The sequence below is a fragment of the Palaemon carinicauda genome, chromosome 7 (genome assembly GCF_036898095.1).
Source record: "Palaemon carinicauda isolate YSFRI2023 chromosome 7, ASM3689809v2, whole genome shotgun sequence".
In the NCBI taxonomy this organism is placed as follows: Eukaryota; Metazoa; Arthropoda; class Malacostraca; order Decapoda; family Palaemonidae; genus Palaemon; species Palaemon carinicauda.
In genome coordinates, this window is record NC_090731.1 from 71800275 (window position 1) to 71817774 (window position 17500).

The 17500-nt window shown below is 35.8% G+C and overlaps 2 protein-coding genes across 2 annotated transcripts in view; both read left to right on the forward strand.

The window, feature by feature from the left end:
- LOC137644367 (protein fem-1 homolog C-like) overlaps window positions 1–2468 on the forward strand; it is a 6253-nt gene extending 3785 nt beyond the window's left edge. Inside the window, exons 2-4 of the mRNA XM_068377352.1 lie at window positions 575–724; window positions 1798–1902; window positions 2314–2468. Coding sequence (XP_068233453.1) covers window positions 575–724; window positions 1798–1902; window positions 2314–2468 — 410 coding nt within the window. The remainder of the gene's footprint in view (window positions 1–574; window positions 725–1797; window positions 1903–2313) is intronic.
- Window positions 2469–2489: 21 nt separating this feature from the next.
- On the forward strand, window positions 2490–11813 carry LOC137644368 (protein fem-1 homolog A-like). Its single transcript, XM_068377353.1, has 7 exons — window positions 2490–2532; window positions 3091–3223; window positions 3687–3863; window positions 4240–5277; window positions 10979–11029; window positions 11359–11441; window positions 11671–11813. Exons 1-7 carry the CDS (start codon window positions 2490–2492, stop codon window positions 11811–11813), a joined length of 1668 nt encoding a protein of 555 aa, XP_068233454.1.
- Window positions 11814–17500: the final 5687 nt, after the last annotated feature.

Here is a 17500-nt window from a genome sequence, read left to right on the forward strand (position 1 = left end):
CATTATAGAATCAAATTAAAGAAGGTAGCCATACTTTAATGGTTAAATCTATCATTACAATTCTTCTTCTTCTTCTTCTTCTTCTTCTTCTTCTTCTTCTTCTTCTTCTTCTTCTTATTATTATTATTATTATTATTATTATCATTATTATTATCATATTTTTATATTATTATAATTATCATTATTATTATTATTTCTATATTATTATTATTATTATTATTATTATTATTATTATTATTATTATTATTATTATTATTATCATTATTTTTAATAATATAATTTTTACAGCTATTATTATTATTATTATTATTATTATTATTATTATTATTTTTATTATTATTATCATCATTATTATTATTATAATCCTTATTATTATCATCATCATTATTTCACTTATTATTATTATTATTATTATTATTATTATTATTATTATTATTATTATTATCATTATTATTATTATTATTATTATTATTATTATTATTATTATTATTATTATTATTAATATCATTGTTATTATTTCTTATGCCTTGATTTCAATCTGATTAGTGTAACAAATAATTTTAAAATATTGCAGGGGACAACAGGAGTCGAGCCTCTTTTTGCACTGGAAATTCCATGAACGAATGCCATGGACCCTTGGTTATGGCATCTACGTATGGGCACGTTGACTGTACCAGGTACCTCGTTGAAGTACTGAATGCAGATATAGAAGAGCAGGGCATAGGTAAGAGATTTATAATTCTGTAAATGATAATAACTGCACTTTTATCGTTTCTCTTTTTTGAGGACGTAGAGTTTTTTGCATTGCTGTTTCTCTCATTCAACGTGCAGCAAGTCATATTTTGATTTCTCTCCTAATTTATCAACATTCAGAAATCCCTGGGTAGTGCCATAGCCTCTTGAGTTATCAAGTTCTTTGACTGGCCAGAATGTACTATATTGGACCCTTCTCTCTGGTTACGACTTATTTCATCTTTTCCTACACATACACACAATAGTCAGGCCTATTCTTTCCTCATACACTTGACAGCACTGACATTTTCAAACAATTCTTCTCTCAAGAGGTTAACTACTGCATTTGTTCAGTGGCAACTTCCCTCTTTGTAAGGGTAGAAGAGACTCTTTAGCTATGGTTAGCAGCTCTTCTAGGAGAAGGACACTCCAAAATCAAACCATTGTGTCTTGGGTAGCGCCATAGCCTCTGTACCATGGTCTTTCACTGTCTTGCGTTAGAGCTCTCTTGCTTGAGGGTACGCTCGGGCACACTATTTTATCTAATTTCTCTTCCTCTTATTTTGTTAAAACTTTTGTAGTTTGTATAGGAAATATCTATTTTCATGTTATAGTTCTTAATATATTTAATTTGTCCTTGTTTACTTTCCTTACTGGGATATTTTGCCTGTTGGGGCTCTGAGGGTAGACTCTGTCACGCTTTTCTAATGACTCTTCCTCTTGGTTTTTTAAAGCTTTTATAGTTTATATGGGAAATATATATTTCAAGGTTACAGTTCTTAGAATATTTTATTTTTCCTTGTTTCTTTTACTCACTGGGCTATTTTCCCTGTTGGGGCCCGTAGGCTTATAGCATCCTGCTTTCCCAACTAGGATTGTTGCTTAGTAAGTAATAGTAATAATAATGGGGCTCAGTAAATTCAGAGGCAAAATACACACTTGAGCTGGAAAAACTGTTTTTCCTTACAGTTTTCCTCCGAGGCAAGTATATGGAAGGGATGCGTCCATTGTGGTGTGCAGTTAAAAGCGGAAACATAGTGCTTGTTACATATCTCTTGTTCAAAGGGGCTCAAGTTAATATCATACACGAATTTTGCTCGACTCCGATTAATGCAGCAAGTCAGCTGGGATGCCCCACCATTACCAAAGTTTTGGTAGAACATGGAGCAGGTGAGTTCCTTTACACTCTGGTCTTGAGAAGGTGAATGGATTGAAATGCAATTGTTTCCATTAATACTTAATTAGGCTGATTTCCAAGCTCTAAAAATAAATATTTTATAATAACTTGAACAATTGTTAGTTTTCATGAGTTATCCTATGATTTGCCCATTTCTCATCCCATCTCAATCATCAAATTGGGTACAATTGGGAAGCAGTAGAGCACTAAAGTTGGCCATATTATAAAATAGAGATATCAAAGGCAGAATTCTCCTCTACATGGCTTGCTCTAAAGGTAGATTACCAAGCTCTAAAAATATTTTGTAATAACTTGAACAATTGTTATTTTCCATTAGTTATCCTATGATTTGTGTATTTCTTACCTCCAACATCCAATTTACGTTGATTTTTTTTTCTTTCCAGATATTGAAATTACTGATAGGTTGGGGGGTTTTTGTATGATGACTACAGCTATTCGTGGTCATATACAATTAGTGAGGTACCTCATAAGTATTGGAGCTGATGTGAACAAAAAGAATTATGAAGGAGAAACTACATTGTACAAATGCGCAGAATAAGGACACCTTAAGTTGGTCAAAATGTTGCTCGATAAGCATGCCAATATGGACGCTGATAGTTCAGGTAAAAACCCAATGTTTAGTCACTGCTTGTAGGTTGGGAGTCATAGGGCTGTCACTTAACAATAACAGACTCCCCGCATTGATGAGCTTGAATCATCTTTAACAAAAGGCTTATCTCGTATGCTATATATAATTTTTATGAATATTCCTAAAGTCATTTGCTCCATTATTTATGATTTTTTTAATCCTTAAAAATCATAACATATTCTATGTTTTGTCTGAAAGTATGATCATTCGAGTACCTGAAAACATAACTATACATGCAAGTAAATAGCTCTATAGTCGCTGCAGAGATTCCGGGTGAAGTAAGACCCACCCACTGATGACGTCATAGCCAATCATGTTGTCTCCTGCATTAAAAGCTTAAAATTTGTAAGAGGGATGTATTGTGCCCACTGCTAACGAATGAGGCATCATGATTGGCTGAGACGTCACCAGGGAGTGGGGTTTATTTCGCTACTTGGAATCTTTCCAGCGACTATACAATAATAATGTACCCACTAATTTCCTTCCAGGAATAATGCCTTTACTTACCGCAGCCTCTGGCGGCCATATACAGGTAGTGGAATATTTATTTGGCCAAATGGCTTTGACAGCCGAAAACGGAACCAGGTCCTAGGGGCGGAACTTTTTGACAAAAAAAGGGATATAGACAGTGCTATGAAATACTGGAGACTAGCAATGCGTGAGAGGTAATTCACAATAACAGACTCCCCGCATTGATGAGCTTGAATCATCTTTAACAAAAGGCTTATCTCGTATGCTATATATAATTTTTATGAATATTCCTAAAGTCATTTGCTCCATTATTTATGATTTTTTTAATCCTTAAAAATCATAACATATTCTATGTTTTGTCTGAAAGTATGATCATTCGAGTACCTGAAAACATAACTATACATGCAAGTAAATAGCTCTATAGTCGCTGCAGAGATTCCGGGTGAAGTAAGACCCACCCACTGATGACGTCATAGCCAATCATGTTGTCTCCTGCATTAAAAGCTTAAAATTTGTAAGAAGGATGTATTGTGCCCGCTGCTAACGAATGAGGCATCATGATTGGCTGAGACGTCACCAGGGAGTGGGGTTTATTTCGCTACTTGGAATCTTTCCAGCGACTATACAATAATAATGTACCCACTAATTTCATTCCAGGAATAATGCCTTTACTTACTGCAGCCTCTGGCGGCCATATACAGGTAGTGGAATATTTATTTGGCCAAATGGCTTTGACAGCCGAAAACGGAACCAGGTCCTAGGGGCGGAACTTTTTGACAAAAAAAGGGATATAGACAGTGCTATGAAATACTGGAGACTAGCAATGCGTGAGAGGTAATTCTGAATTGTTATAATTTTCCCCCGTATAGTGATTATTCATATCTAAATTTGTATTTATCGGAAATGTTAATGTTTAAAAGGCTGGGTTAATAAGAGACCTAAGGATTGAACTCTATAGACGTACTTACTTTGAAGTTTAATTATTTTAAATCATTCAAAAAAATTTGAAATCGACTTAATATTTTCTCACGATTTGCTAATGACAACAATGTACCTCAAAACTAATTTTTATAAGTATATTCTAGGTCTTTTAGTTTGTATTACAGTGTTTGATATTCAACACCTTTATAAAAGAACAGTAGTATCTGTGTATTCACATGAAATAATTTTCTCAAAACTGAAGTTCTTTTACTATCGGCTCTATTTTCAGAGTTGCAAATGGACCTTCGAACAGGCAGGAAACTGAAAGTTTTCCAGCTTTTTTAAGCTACAAGGAAGTTGAAACTGAGGAAGAATTAGAGGAAATAAAGGATAATATTGAGGAACTAGATGTGCAGTCGTTGTTGGTGAAAGCAAGAGTGTTGGGACTTGAACATAATGATACGAGTTTCCATCTTCATATGTTGGGGACTGAATTTTCAATGGACAGAGCGTTTAGTCTATCCATCGAGCTGTGGATGCACACTGTTAATATGACTGATAAGAAGCTGAAAGCTTTAGACCCAAAGCGAATGTATTTCCTTCGGTCATTGACTGAAGTATTTTCTGATTTGATTGACTATGAACTTTCTGGAAATGAGGATTTGATTCCCTTATCATGGCATTTTGAGAGCTTCCTACGTCTGTTTGACATGTGCTTAGGACAAATAGAAGCAGCTATCTCCCATCAAAATGAAATGAGTTCTTCTTACTCAGCACACACCATACATATGAAGAGCGCTCTACCTATGGCAATGCATTTAACATTCTTGCTAACAAAAGCCAAATCTGTACTTTCGGCTGACGAGGTACACTTGGGAAACAGTCGAGTACAAAAGTTGGCCAGATTAAAACCTAGAGATATCAAAGGCAGAACTCTCCTCCACATGGCTTGCTCTAAAGGCTTCAGTCTAGAGGGTCTCTTCTTCGAGGTCGATGGATTTCCCAATTTGGATGTTGTCAATTCTCTGATTGAAAACGGTGCAGATCCTAACGTTAAAGATCATGGTGGAAATACGCCTCTCCACTCACTCGCAAAGAGTGGAAAATCCTCCAAAGAGATAATTGATACATTGCTTTCAGCCGGCACGCACTTTGACACCCTGAATGGAAAGGGTAAGTCCTTTGCATCTATCATGGCTGACCTTGGACAAGATATAACTGACCTTGTGGATCCTATGCTCCACATCTCTCTTCAGTGTCTGGCTGCAAATTGTGTTCGAAAACATCGCATCCCCTACAAGGACAGCCTGAGTCCTGTACTATCACAGTTTGTTGACAGCCATTAATCTAAGTCTGGTATGGAAAAAAATATAACTCACCTCGTGGATCCTAGGCCATTGTCAATATGGAAATAATCTTTCCAAAACTCTAAAAGGGTATGACTGGTATCTTAAGTGACCACTAATCATTGCTGGAACATTGTATTTTATGTAATGCATCTTAGAGTTTGATATCAACTGCTGATCAATGGGTGGAATGTCGTATAGCTGAAACATGATCGTAATGAATATTGAATCCTCCATTAAGTCATCCTCAAGGCATGGAAAAGCAGTGTACATAGCTTACAAGCCTTGTAGTGGGAGGATCTTCTTCAGAAGATACTATCTAACCTCAGGACCAACAACCTTATTGCACAAAACAGAATGAAAGTTACCCAGACAGTGTTATATGAGTAAACAACGTTTAGTTGCTTTTTCTGCACTTTACACTTCTTAAAGCCTTGTGTACCAAGAGTGGTTCGATTTTGCAATACCCGCTGGCATTAACACAGAACAGCAAGTTTAGACTGGATTCCATGGGCTTGTATATGGGAATTGTTTTCTTGGGTAATAATGGGGACCCTTTATTAATTCTAGAACCTCTGGCATCTTACAAAATAACCCAATCACATCGCAATTAAGAATTGGCTGTTATGTAAAAGACCCAGGATCCAAAAGCCTTTTGAAATTAGCACCGAATGTTGGAAGACTGTATGGATATCAATTCTCTCTTGGAACTTGCAGACCACACCTAACACATCTTGAAATTATTTTATTCTGCGGACGTCACTGGCTGCTTTATTCAAAAAGGTCAACATACAATATCTTTGCTTTTTTTTTTTCAAACAATGTCTTAGATAGTCGGGTCACCTGCTATCTTATAAATATGTCATATATGTGTGTATTTAGGATTATATATCTATTTATATACTGTACATGTAAGTGTGTGTCTTTACTTACCGATATACTTTATACACACACACAAACATATATATATATATATATATATATATATATATATATATATATATATATATATATATATATATATATATATATATATATATATATGTTTATACATATGTAGATACATATGTATATATATATGTATATATGTCTGTATATATCTAATATATATATATATATATATATATATATATATATATATATATATATATATATATATATATATATATATATATATATATATATATTTATATATATATATATATATATATATATATATATATATATATATATATATATATATATATATATATATATATATATATGTATATATAATGTGCTTTCACATAATTCACTGTTATTGAATAGTCTTTGATAATATATTTAGAGTTATTGGTTTCCGCCACACTAAATAGTTCTTGAATGAATGTTTTCTTTCATAATTTCTGTCCGTAATTTTCTATTGATGTTACATCTATATGGAAGATAAATTTTCTCTTTTAGTATTTGTATATTTTTTTAATAACATATAATAAGTAGTAACTATATGATATTTGTGTTATTTCCCTGCAATTTTGTTTGGTGGAACCTAAAGACAATGGTGAAATGTGTTTGAGTTTTCCATCAAACCTGTTCATAATGTTTGAAAATAAAAATATATGCGAAATCTGAGAAATATTTTGCACCCAGTGTGATGAAAACTAATTTTCCTCTTGATATAAATTACAGAAAACCTACGAATCTATTTTATTTGACATTAGTGAGGAAGATTTTCCTTTATTATAACAACTAGCCTAGACGTTGAAGATGGTCCAAATATCTTAACAAGATAAGAAAATGCTCTTATACTCTAGTACACGTTAAACGTAAGTATATCTTCCATATTAAATATGTAAGATTCTTTCAAGCAAAAATATTCAAAAGAAAATTTTTCTGAATTATTTTTCAATATATAAAATAGATACTAAAGAAGTGTGGGGGATATCTCAACATGATGAAAGGGTTTGTTTATCGTCATATATACAGTGTTATATATATATATATATATATATATATATATATATATATATATATATATATATATATATATATATCATTATTATTAATAATATTATTATATATGTGGATTGTCAGTAAGCCTAAGGTATGTCTCAGAAAACCTATTATTATTATTATTATTATTATAATTATTATTATTATTATTATTATTATTATTATTATTATTATTATTATTATTATTATTATCATTATTATCGTAGCTAAGTTATAACCCTAGTTGAAAAAGCAGGATGCTATAAGCCCAAGGGCTCCAACAGGAACAAATAGCTCAGTGAAGTTAGGAAATGAGGAAATAAACAAACTGTATGAGAAGGAATGAACAATTAAAATGAAATGATTTAAGAACAGTAACAACTAACAACATTAAAAGAGATCCTTCATATAAACCAATAAAAGGAGACTTAGATCAGCCTGTTCAACATAAAAAAAAGAAAAAAGAAACATTTGCAGCAATTTTGAACTTTTGAAATTCCACTAATACCAATTTCCTATAAGAATGAAAAGGCCTGTCATAGACATTAAAGAAAGTTTTCATTCATAATATTTGCTATAAAAAAACCCTTTTTCACGAGCTTTTCCCGCAGGTCTGGGAAACGATGTTTTGGAAATTCTAATGCGCATGGGACCGTAGTTTCGCTTTTGCTTACATGAAATGGTTTAATCCGTTGGTGAAAAAAAAAGCTTCTCTCGAGTACATTATCATCCGCATTTTTTTTACTCATGTTTCTTTTTTTTCACAAATGCTCATGAGAGATTTCAGGGATTATGTTTCAAGAAATGAATACACGAAAAGAAAAAAAAAACATAGCAGGAAAATTCAAGAGAAGGTAACGCCCTTGCTGAGAGATGTATTATTAAAAGGTTGTGAAATAATTATATGCTTCAAATAATGATAGGAACAAATGTTTTGCTTGAGAGCTGGGGAATATATGAGATTCACAGAGACACGTATTAAACACGCGCGCACACACACACACACACACACACACACACACACACACATATATATATATATATATATATATATATATATATATATATATATATATATATATATATATATATATATATATATACATATAAAATATATATATATATATATATATATATATATATATATATATATATATATATATATATATATATATATATATATATATATATATATATATATATATGTATATATATATATATATATATATATATATATATATATATATATATATATATATATATATATATATATATATATATATATATATATTATTTCTATTTGTGTGTATATATCAAACAGAAGCACACAAATATATATATATATATATATATATATATATATATATATATATATATATATATATATATATATATATATATATATATAAAACTATACATATATATAGATTCCTGAATTCGACAGGAATATGTACGGGGACTTGTCATAAAATTTTATCTCTCTTGATAGCCCAGTCGGTAGAGTCGTTGCTGGCATGGTTTCCGGCCAATAAGTGGGGGTTCGATTCTCCACCCGGTCAGAAGCTGTTACCATAAAATAAATTTCAAGTGGATATATATTCCCAAGATAGAATTCGGTAATAAATGCCATCCGTGGGTGATATTTACATATATATATTTATATATATAAATATATATATATATATATATATATATATATATATATATATATATATATATATATATATATATGTATATATATATATATATATATATATATATATGTATATATATATATATATATATATATATATATATATATATATATATATATATATATATATATATATATGTATATATATATATATATATATATATATATATATATATATATATATATATATATATATATATATATATATATATATATATATATATATATATATATCTGTATGTGTGTGTATTTGTATTCATATACATATCGTAAGAAAGGCTATATAATAATAATGCATATGGAGGTCTCTATTTACATGAGTTCAATTGTTCTTTAATAGAATCAGCTATTGATAAATGGCTGGCCCTTGGCTTGAAAAGGGGTCTCAAGGTAATACAATACAGCAGCCCCACAATGTTAATTAAGATTGACCTCTGACCTTTTAAGGACCCTTGGTGACCCGTGGCTTACCCGGGTCGCTGAAATGGGATTTATAAGTATGGCTGAGAAAAACACTTGTTGCCATATCACTGACTTTTATATCTCGAACATAGAGGTAAAATATTCTCTTGGATCGGTATAATAAAAACGATTATTTTATTATTATTATTATTATTATTATTATTATTATTATTATTATTATTATTATTATTATTATTATTATTATTATTATTATTATTTTTATCATTATTTCAAGCTAAGCCACAACCATAGTTGGAAAAGCAAGATGCTATAAGCCCAAGGGCCCCAACAGGAAAAAATATCATAGTCAGGAAAGAAAACAGGGATATAAATTACAAGAGAACTAGTGAACAATATAAATAAAATATTTTAAGAACAGTGACAACATCAAAGGTTTTTTTTTATTTATTTTTTTTTTATGGTGACAGCTTTGTATCATTATGCTGTTCTAATAAAGAAATAAACTCTCAGGTCAGAGTTGGGTATTCATTTATCGGCTTTTGTCAGGAAGAATTCTTTTAACCCTGGGGAGGCCTATTAAAGGCCTATGGGCCAACCAAGGAAATGGCCGGTGCCAACAAGAAATGTTGGCTTTAATCCATCCAATATTAAAGGCCTATGGGCGACAGACTAGAACGGGTTGGCCCAAGGAGGTTAAATGGCTTGAGTGGGCCCTCGGCTGGAGATACCCCCGAGCGGATTAGCGACATATGCTCTCTCGGCAAAGTGTCAAACCTGTATTAATGCTCTTACTGGTACTGAAAACAGTTTAAAGTTTTAAAGACCCCTCATGAATGGCAGAGGCAAGGGACAGTGACATTGCCTATTAAGCAGGACAATGCCCTAGGGACTGATCATATATCATATGATCAGCGCCCAAGCCCCTTCTCCACCCAATCTAGGAACAGGGAGGGCCAGGTAATGGCTGCTAATAACTTAACAGATAGACCTTTAGGCTCCCCCAAACCCCCCAAACCTTAGCTCACAAGGATGGTAAGGTTGTAGACACTAATGGCACTAACGAGACTGAGCGGGACTCGAACCCCCGACTGATAAACACCAGGCAGAGACCTTACCAATTAAATTGAAAAATAATGGCGCTCTAATACACCCATGTGATTACGTGATAAATATATGCATATGCTCTGAAAAGAAATTCAGCGAGTTTATTATTATTATTATTATTATTATTATTATTATTATTATTATTATTATTATTATTATTATTATTATTAATTGCTAAGATACAACCCTAGCTGGAAAAGCAGGATGCTATAACGCAAAGGTCTCTAACAGGAAAAAAAGCCCAGTGAGGAAAGGAAATAAAGAAATAAACTACAAGAGATGGTTAGGAATAATAACATTAAAATAAATCTTCCGTATATAAATTATAAAAACTTATAAATAACATGACGAAAAGAAATAAGATTGAATGGCGTGCCAGAGTGTACCCTGAAGCAAGAGAACTCTAACCCAAGACAGTGGAGGACCATGGTACAGAGGCTATGACACTACCATAGACTAGAGAATAAGCTACCCTCTTTTACCCTTACCAGGTGGAAAGAAGCCACTGACTATACCTCATATAAATATATTCTCAAAATCATGTAAGTATATTAAGGAGTCTGAAGCAGTTAATAATCATATTGTTATACTTATTAAGGCTGTGGCAATAAAATACCTACTACAAAGTTCTCAGCAAAATTACTGGCAAAAAATAAATTGAAGTGTCGTCAGACGTATAGAAAACTGATACACTTTAGTGACCAGTAGTCATTTCCTAAATTAATTGTATGTCGACGTATAATAGAAAAAATCCCAAAACACGAATCATTTCCTATGGCCTACTTAATGACTACTTCACTTTAAAGGCCTGAAGTTACTTTTTCTTAAAACGATTTATGAATCACTGACCATATTTAACGACTCTCCCAAGCTGTTATCCTATCTCTTGTGACGGTCACCGATGTGACGGGCCAGGAGTAGGTTGTGACTCAGTTGCTTTCATCTCGCCTTTGGGTCTGTACCAACCGTGTGTCACACAATTGTACAAATTCCTTTCGTATATATTATGCTTGTATCTTCGCTCTTCCCTCGCACTAAAACGAACATGAAAATTCATGTCTGGTCTTTCCTCTGTGATATTGTCTGTCTCGTGAACTTGTTATGTCCTGTTGCCTTGAGGTTTTGTATATAAGGAGAGTGTTCCACATTAATATAACTCAGTCGTTTCCAATCTGCCTTTGAGTTCACACCCTTGCTAGGCGCCGTTACATTGGTGACCCCGGAAGTCGACTCGCTCCCACTGCCGTCCACCCCCTCCTCCCTCGACCCTCCATCGTTGGTACTAAGACTGAGACTACATCAGTTGGCGCCGCGGCCGCCCCATAGAAACTTTCACCTTTCGCCACCGGAGAGGCGTTTGCTGGGTTTCAACGCGCTGAAGTCCACTTTCGTATCAGGGGCGTGACTCGCTCAACCACCAAAGCGGATTATGTTCTCGCGGCGATACCCGAGGACACCTTCCCAGAAATATCCGACTAGCTTTGTGAACAAGGAGACACCCCAATAGTGTATGACGCCCTTAAATCATACCTTCTGCAGCAGTACTCGCCGTCGCCAGCCGCCCGTATAGCAAAGCTTTTTCAGCTCTCGCAACAACCGTTGGGGGACCAAAGGGCTTCGCTTGCCCTCAGGGAAATGACCAGTATCGCTCACCTTCAACCTGCCGCAGACGGCTCTCCTCGTGAGGTGAACCTACTCCGTGCCCTTTGGATACGCCATTTACCTGAACCTGTACGCGCTGCCATACCCGATGTCGATAGTTTACCCATAAAGGACTTGATGACCAAAGCCGACGCCCTTATGGACAGCCACTTCAAGACCTCCATCAACGCCTCCACCCCTGACGAAGAGGATGCCTATTCAACGTCAACCGAAGCTGACATGAATGCCGTAGGACATACACGCCTACCCCGTGACGTGCCGAAGCGGCGACACAGCCGCCCACCACCCACCAATCGCTCGCGCCCCAACGAACGACTTCTACAGCCACTTACTACCTCTCATCCGCCGCAGTTTTGCTACTACCATTTCAGATTCGGAGCAACCGCGAAGAAATGTGCCAAAGATTGTCAGTGGCCAAAAAACGTGTAAGCAGGCCATCGCTTGTGGCGGTGGCCTCCCATGTTTCTAATCTTTTCTTTTTACAGGATGCAGGAACGGGCGTGCGATTTTTGGTACACACGGGTGCTTGTCGTTCTCTTTTGCCAAGGAAACTCTTCAAGGCACAACGTAGTCTGTCTACATATGCCGACGTCCGCTTTGTAGCTGCCAACGGATCTGCGATACCCACCTACTGTTACGAGAGCCTCACATTATCATTCGGAAACGGTAAATTCAATTAGAAGTTTCTCGTTGCTGACGTCACAATGCCAACCCTCAGTGCGTATTTCCTCTCTCATTTACACCTTCTGGTCGATGTCGCCCACCGACGATTGGTCAATGCAGACTCGTACTTGTCGACACCTCTTCAACCCGCCCCCTCTAACCTCGCTCTCCACATCAGCGCACCCACTGATGCCTACGCCCACCTCCTCACGTCGTACCCGGAAGTTTTCCGTCCAGAACTTCGCCAAACGCCCACGGTTCCTGCCAAGCACGGTATTTATCACCATATCAAGACGACGGGACCCCCAGTCTTCGCAAAATTCAGACGTCTGGCACCGGAACGATTGGCAGCCGCCAAACAGACGTTCGCCGAAATGGAGAAAATGGGCCTTTGCCAAAAGGCCTCCAGCCCATGGTGGTCACCCTTACACATCGTTATTAAGAAAGACGGCTCCCTCCGTCCAAGCGGGGATTACAGGCTCCTGAACATGCAAACAGAACCGGATCACTACCCCCTCCCAAACATTACCGATGTAACCTCCTACCTGCACAAAGCGAAGGTTTTCTCTACGCTCGACCTCCTGAAGGGGTATTATCAGGTGCCTATGAACCCAGAAGACATCCCCAAGACCGCCATCACCACTCCGTTTGGCACATACACCTTCAATTACTACAGTTTTGGCCTTCGTAATGCTGGGGCAACGTTTCAACGTCTCATGGATGGCATCTTAGGGGACCTCCCTTTCTGTGTATGTTATGTGGACTACAAACTTGTGTTCTCCTCCTCAAAAGAGGAACACCTCCGTCACCTGCGCATCGTGCTCGACTGCCTGCAACAAAACGGCCTTGTAGTCCGGTACGACAAGTGTACCTTTGGCGCCAACGAAGTGTCGTTCTTAGGGCACCGTATCAGTCCTGAAGGAGTCCATCCCCTCCCTGAGAAGGTAGCAGCCGTTCAGAATCTCCCCGCGCCCTCGACAGTCAAAGCTCTGCAGGAATTCTTGGGCATGATCAACTATTATCACCGTTTTCTGCCAGCCATTGCCGCCACTCTTGCTCCCCTCTACGCCTCCCTCAAGGGCAAGCCAAAGGACCTGAAGTGGGGTCCCCTTCAAGAAGCAGCCTTCTGCAATGCAAAGAAGGCCCTATTAACTGCTGTGGCTCTCATTTTTTCTATCCCACATGCCCCTCTCCTTCTCTCCACTGATGCCAGCGATGTCGCTATTGGTGCAGTACTCGAGCAGGTGGTCAAAGGCTCGCCCCGCCCATTGGCCTTCTTCAGCAGAGAACTGTCCAAGGCTGAATCGGGTTATTCTACCTTCGATCGAGAATTGCTGGCGGTGCACTTGGCTGTCCGTCACTTTCGCCATTTTTTAGAAGGTACGCCCTTCATCATTCGCACAGACCACATGCCTCTGGTGCACGCCTTCACTCGACAGTCTGACGCCTGGTCCTCCCGTCAACGCCGACATCTCTCCGCCGTGGCTGAATACAATTGCACCCTCCAATACGTCCCTGGGAAAATGAATCCCGTTGCCAATGCCCTGTCAAGAAACACGTTGGCTGCCGTTCAACTGGGATTGGATTACAACGCCCTGGCTGAAGCCCAACGACAGGATCCAGAGTATCAAGCTTGTAGGACATCCTGCTCGTCCCTCCGTTGGGAGGATTTTCCCCTCGGAGACTCCAACACCACCCTCCTCTGTAACGTCAGTACTGGTAGACCGCGATCTTGGATTTCTGCGCCCATGCACCGACAGGTGTTTGATCTCATCCACGGCCTTTCACATCCCTCGTGCCGTTCTACTGCACAGCTGCTGAAGGCAAAGTTCATTTGGCACGGCATTTCTAAGGATGTTAACCCTGGATAGGTACGCTCCTCGGACACCCCTTTAAGGGTATACTCGGACGCGAACGACCCTGACGCCAAAAAAAATTCTTGAAAAATCAGTTTTTGCAGTAACCTCCTTTTTTCTTTTGCCAAAAAAAACTTCAATGAATGCTTAAAACAACTGTAAAGATAAATACTACTCATCTGCAGAAAAACTATTTAATATAAATATTTTAAAAAATTAAGTAGAAAAAAAAGACCTGACATAAAAATTCATAAAAAAAAAGTTTATACATATATACACAAATCCTTTTAGGAATTGATTCTTGAATGTTTAGGACACATCTTGATGTATTTTGGATGAAGTCAGACCCATGGAGGTGAAGATCTGAAATGAGAAAAAAAGGGTAACTTTTTTTGGCCAAAAAAATTTGTCCAAATTTCATGAATTTTTTTGGGTACCCAAATGAAATAGGAAGTGGCTATTTTTTTTAGGGAATAAACATATGTTATCCTAAAATAGAAATATGTAAAAACATCTTCACTATTTTGTAAATTACATTTATATCAGGGGCCATATCTAAAGGTAATTTTTTGAGTACTTAGAAATTTCGTAAAAAAAATACATATATTTAATATATAATATGATATTTATGCAGGTAAAAATATACCAAAATATCACAAATTCTATAGGGAACAAGAATATATATAGATAGGGCAGCTTACGCTTCGGATATGTCCACAAAATGGCCGCCAACCACACTGACTCAGACTCCCTAATCTGCCACTTGAAATGTAGGAAGGGTATGTCAATTTCAAGGTGTTATTTACTAATCTAATTATTATTGGATATGCATAAAAATTGTATGGTGGGTTGCTGGATAATTGTCGATTATTTTACGACTATAAAATTAAAATTCTGACCCAAAAAAATTTTTTTGAAGGGAAATAAAATCGAAAAAAAAAAAATGTAAAACAATGTAATATTTTAGCTAAAAAAATTTGATGATATTCAATCAAAAAAAAAGTAAACAAAATTTTCCGACAAATAAACATCTAGAGGAATCATTACTCTGTGATAGTTCCTTAGTACGTAGTAATTTTGAAAGAATTGGGAAAAAACGAAAAAATGGCAATCACCGGAAAATCGAACACATACCTATATATACGCCATATCTGGCTAAAAAAAAGATAGGCATGGGTAGCCAGATCATCTAGAAACACTTTCCAACACTATAAAAATATAAGTTTTGCGACACTACTTGCCAATTCCTTACGGTAACATGACTAAGCAAAAAAATGCAAAACAAATAAAAAGGGGCACTCGCAGAAAAATGGCTAACATTCTAATATACGGCATTTCAGAAAAAAAAATTCAGCCACGTGCTAGGCAAACCATCAAGGCACATTTTCCGACAAATAAACATCTAAATGAATAATTACTCTGTGATAGTTCCTTAGTACGTAGTAATTTTGAAAGAAATGGGAAAAAAACGAAAAAATGGCAATCACCGGAAAATCGAACACATACCTATATATACGCCATATCTGGCTAAAAAAAGAAGATAGGCATGGGTAGCCAGATCATTTAGAACCACTTTCCAACACTATAAAATTATAAGTTTTGCGACACTACTTGCCAATTCCTTACGGTAACATGACTAAGCAAAAAAATGCAAAACAAATAAAAAGGGGCACTCGTGGAAAAATGGCCATTCTAATATACGGCATTTCAGAAAAAAAAAAATTTCAGCCACGTGCTAGGCAAACCATCAAGGCACATTTTCCGACAAATAAACATATAAACGAAATATTACTCTGTGATAGTTCCTTAGTACGTAGTAATTTTGAAAGAAATGGGAAAAAACGAAAAAATGGCAATCACAGGAAAATCGAACACATACTTATATATACGCCATATCTGGCTAAAAAAAAAATAGCCATGGGTAGCCAGATCATCTAGAAACACTTTCCAACACTATAAAAATATAAGTTTTGCGACACTACTTGCCAATTCCTTACGGTAACATGACTAAGCAAAAAATGCAAAACAAATAAAAAAGGGCACTCGCGGAAAAATGCCCAACATTCTAATATACGGCATCTCAGATAAAAAAAAAAGACATGCACGTGTTAGCCCAACCATCAAGGCACACTTTCTAACACATAAACATGAAAAAAAAATCAATAATATACGGCAATTCCTTACTACGTAGTAAATTTTTACAAATATTGAAAAAAAAAAACAGAAATTGGCAACCGCAGTTAAATACCCAATATACCAATAACTACGTCGTATCTGACAAAAACAAAATCACGCATGGGTAGCCAGATCATCTAGACACACTTTCCAACACTAAAAAAGCAAAAGTTTTACGATACTATTTCGCAATATCTTACGGAAAAATGACTTGGCAAAAAAATGAAAAAAAATGAAAAAGGGACACTCGCGGTAAAATGCCCGACATTCTAATATACGGCATCTCAGATAGAAAAAAAGACATGCACGTGTTAGCCCAACCATCAAGGCACACTTTCTAACACATAAACATGAAAAAAAATATGAATAATATACGGCTATTCCTTACTACGTAGTAATTTTTACAAATATTGAAAAAAAAACAGAAATTGGTAACCGCAGTTAAATACCCAATATACCAAAAACTACGTCGTATCTGACAAAAACAAAGTCATGCATGGGTAGCCAGATCATCTAGACACACTTTCCAACACTAAACAAGCAAAAGTTTTACGACCCTATTTGGCAATATCTTACGGAAAAATGACTTGGCAAAAAAATGAAAAAAATGAAAAAGGGGCACTCGCGGTAAAATGGTCCTCGTGGTGATGAACGACA